Source organism: Myotis brandtii, unplaced genomic scaffold, assembly GCF_000412655.1.
Source record: "Myotis brandtii unplaced genomic scaffold, ASM41265v1 scaffold1466, whole genome shotgun sequence".
In the NCBI taxonomy this organism is placed as follows: Eukaryota; Metazoa; Chordata; class Mammalia; order Chiroptera; family Vespertilionidae; genus Myotis; species Myotis brandtii.
This window is the reverse complement of record NW_005355270.1, coordinates 71,778-75,123: the sequence shown is the minus strand read 5'-3', so window position 1 is coordinate 75,123 and position 3,346 is coordinate 71,778. Positions and strand designations below refer to the sequence as shown.

The window sequence follows — 3,346 nt, the reverse complement described above, 5'->3', positions numbered from 1 at the left end:
GGCCACTCTTGTCTGTTGTCGATTTTGTTGCGTGGTTTGCTTGGTCACTATGAGGTGCTGGACTTGGGGGGAGGGGTCGGGATGTGGGGGGACTGGGCCGTCTCTGGGCCTGGCGATTAGGCCAGAGGCCACTTCCTCTCCTTGATGACGGGCGAGTGTTGTTTCCCCAGCTTTAGTGAAATAACATGGTCAGAAAAGCGAGCAAATTTCTTTAGAAATTTAGGAAGTTGTGTTTTGAAAAACATCCTGAATGAGGTCTTCAGAGGCCTGTGGGTAGACGGGTGCAGCTGGGGGGCAGGTGGGGTGGGGTGGTTCCTGCCTGGGCTGCTACCGTCCCTGGGCCTTGAGCCAGGTCTGCTCTGGGCCTCACTGTCCATGAGGATGGGTCTGGCGTGGACGGGAGACCGTGAGCGGCCGTGCGGCTGGTGTGTCCCCCCAGGGTCTGTTCCTGGCCTCTGACATCCAGCAGCTGCGGCAGGCCATCGAGGAGTGCAAGCAGGTGATCCTGGAGCTGCCCGAGCAGTCAGAGCGGCAGAAGGACGCCGTCGTGCGGCTCATCCACCTGCGGCTGAAGCTCCAGGAACTGAAGGCAGGTGCCGGGCCAGCCCACCAGGGAGGCGGCTGGGACGGAGTGGAAGTCTGGAGGCCTGGGCTGGGGCAGAGGCCAGCCAGAGAGGCAGGCGGAGAGATGGGCTCTCGGTCCATGGGCAGACGCCTTCTCCATCCGTCTGATCTTAAGTGGCCAGTCCTGGGTCATGTGTCCACCCACTGTCGCAAGCGGGTGAAGTAAGTCCCCCCCTTGAACCACAGGACTCAGATTGGGAGGTGGGGCTTCCTGAAGGTCGGGGTGATGGGTCCTGGCAGCCAAAACCCACACGTCTATAATGTCGTCCTGGATCTGTGCCTCTGGCTTGGCTGCGCTGGCCCATGAGTCCCTGGGAATTTGGAAAGTGCTGTACTCATTAGGATGTAGATAAGGCTGTGGTAACAAAGACTCCAAAATACAGCGGCTTAAAGGACTTAGATGTGTCATTTTACTCTAGAAATGCCACAGGTGGTCCAGGCCCCGTGGCAGGTAATGGTGATGGGGACCCCAGGTCCTCCTTTCCTGTGGCTCTGACAGTCCGTGGGTGGCCACACTCCCATCTGGGCTGCACTGAGCCAGCAGAAAAGAAGGGAGGAAGGGCAGAGAAGGTCATGTCCCTCCTGCTCGCATATCTTTGGCCCTAGGTGCAGCACCCAGGTGCAAGGGGTGCTGAAAAGGTGGTCCAGGCCTGACTGATCACAGGGGTGTTCCATTGCTAAAGAGAAAAGTAGTGACATTGGGAGAAACTCCATCTGTTATGAGAGATGCCTGGAAGAAGTAAGTCAAGGGGTGACCTGTGATCCCCGGTTCACCTGTGACCCCTCCCTGGGCTCTCTCCAGGACCCCAATGAAGATGAGCCCAACATCCGAGTCCTCCTGGAGCATCGCTTCTACAAGGAGAAGAGCAAGAGTGTCAAGCAGACGTGCGACAAATGTAACACCATCATCTGGGGGCTCATTCAGACCTGGTACACCTGTACAGGTGGGCAGGGACCCAGACCGGCTCCTCTGGGTGGGCTCCTCTGCCCAGGGCTGGGCAGAGACCTCGCAGGTCTGCTGCTGTATCTAGTACTCAGGTGACTTGATTCTCGACCATGTACTTGGTGTTCACTGAGCCCTGGGCATGAATAAGGGTGGAATGAAAAGGCATCATGTGACATTTAAGCAAAAACTGGGAGGTCAGGGACAAGCCAGGTACAAATCTGGGGAAGAAGGTTCCTGCCAGGAGGTGTCCGCAAAGGCCCTGTGGTCCGTGTGTGTGGGGTCTGCAGTGAAGAGCAGAGAGCAGCGTGGCTGCAGCATTGTGTCTGAGAGGAGGTGTGGTCGATGTGGGCTCAGAGGTTGCTGGGCCCGAGTGAGCTGTGGCCTCAGCAGGTGCTGCACACACTTAAGTTGTAACAGGGTCACTGTGGCTGCTGAGCTGAGCATGGACTAAAGGAGGGATGCCAGGTGGAGGGGGAGGAGGGTGGCACTCTGACCAGGGTGGGGCGGTTGGGGTGAGAAGGGGTCACTAGAAGAATGAGCTGAAGGACTAGAACCGGGTGCATAGTTTTCAGTCTCAGCAGGTGGAAGGATGGGTTCCTGAGGTCTGAGATGGGAGCACCGGGGTGGGTTTGGTGAAGAAGAGCCAGAGTTCCACTCACTCAGAGTGGGTGTGAAGCCCTTGAGGTGTCCAGGTGGGAATGGCAGGTTCACATCGGAGTTCAGGGGCAGAGTGCACACTACTTCAGGCCAAGGGACCTGCAGTGAGAAGCTCTTGGATTGGCCTGGGAATCTGAGTAGCCCCTCTGGGGCTCCTGGCGGCTGAAGGTCAGCCTGGGCCGCAGGGTCCCTCCGACCTCTAAGAGATATCACCGGTCCTCCACCCCCAGGGTGTTATTATCGCTGTCACAGCAAGTGCTTGAACCTCATCTCCAAGCCCTGCGTGCGTTCCAAAGTCAGCCACCAAGCCGAGTACGAGCTCAACATCTGCCCAGAGGCGGGGCTGGACAGCCAGGACTACCGGTGTGCCGAGTGCCGGGCGCCCATCTCTCTGCGTGAGTGCCCAGGAAGGGGCAGGTGGAGGCAGCTGTCCTGGGCAGGGTAACCGGCCAACATCTGGGCAAGAGCACTGGATACATCAGGTGGCTAAGGCCAGCATGGCTCCTGCAGGTGCCGTCTCTCTCTCCCGGGGAAGCGACCCGGGGCTGCTATGGCACCTTTCCACGTGGTACAGGCAGACTGGGGTTCCAGCGCAGGTCACCTAGGAGTACCGTGTGGCTGGTGTGCAGCCCTGTTGTCACAGAAAGCCCGTAGTCGGCACGCACTGTGTCAGGCCTTGGAGACAGTAATGTTAATCCACTGGGTCCCCTCAGCTGTCCTGGCGGGCAGTCCTATTATTGTCCCATTTTACTGGTGAGAAAATTGAGGGCAGTGAGACACCCTGACCTGTCTGATGTCCCATGGCTCTTTCTCCTGTGTGTCGTGGGTTTTTAGCTGGACCATGGGACCAGCGCCATGTGCGGCAGAAGCCCTGTGCGCATGCGTGTGGCTGGGACCCTAAAAGTAGCCCGGACTTGGTAACAACCTACCCGCTCTGCAGGGGGTGTGCCCAGTGAGGCCCGGCAGTGTGACTACACGGGCCAGTACTACTGCAGCCACTGCCACTGGAACGACCTGGCTGTCATCCCGGCGCGCGTGGTGCACAACTGGGACTTCGAGCCACGAAAGGTGAGGGTGGGAGGGCTGGGGTGCGGCCCTGGGGTGTGTGAGGGGGTGTGG

The 3,346-nt window shown here is 58.9% G+C and overlaps 1 protein-coding gene across 5 annotated transcripts in view; it reads left to right on the top strand.

Moving 5' to 3' along the window:
* DEF8 (differentially expressed in FDCP 8 homolog (mouse)) overlaps positions 1-3,346 on the top strand; it is a 15,427-nt gene that overhangs the window by 5,046 nt on the left and 7,035 nt on the right. For all 5 annotated transcript variants that reach the window (XM_014535603.1, XM_014535601.1, XM_014535602.1 and 2 more), the window contains exons 4-7: positions 440-589; positions 1,427-1,568; positions 2,458-2,622; positions 3,168-3,295. In XM_014535603.1, the coding sequence (XP_014391089.1) occupies positions 440-589; positions 1,427-1,568; positions 2,458-2,622; positions 3,168-3,295 (585 nt within the window). The remainder of the gene's footprint in view (positions 1-439; positions 590-1,426; positions 1,569-2,457; positions 2,623-3,167; positions 3,296-3,346) is intronic.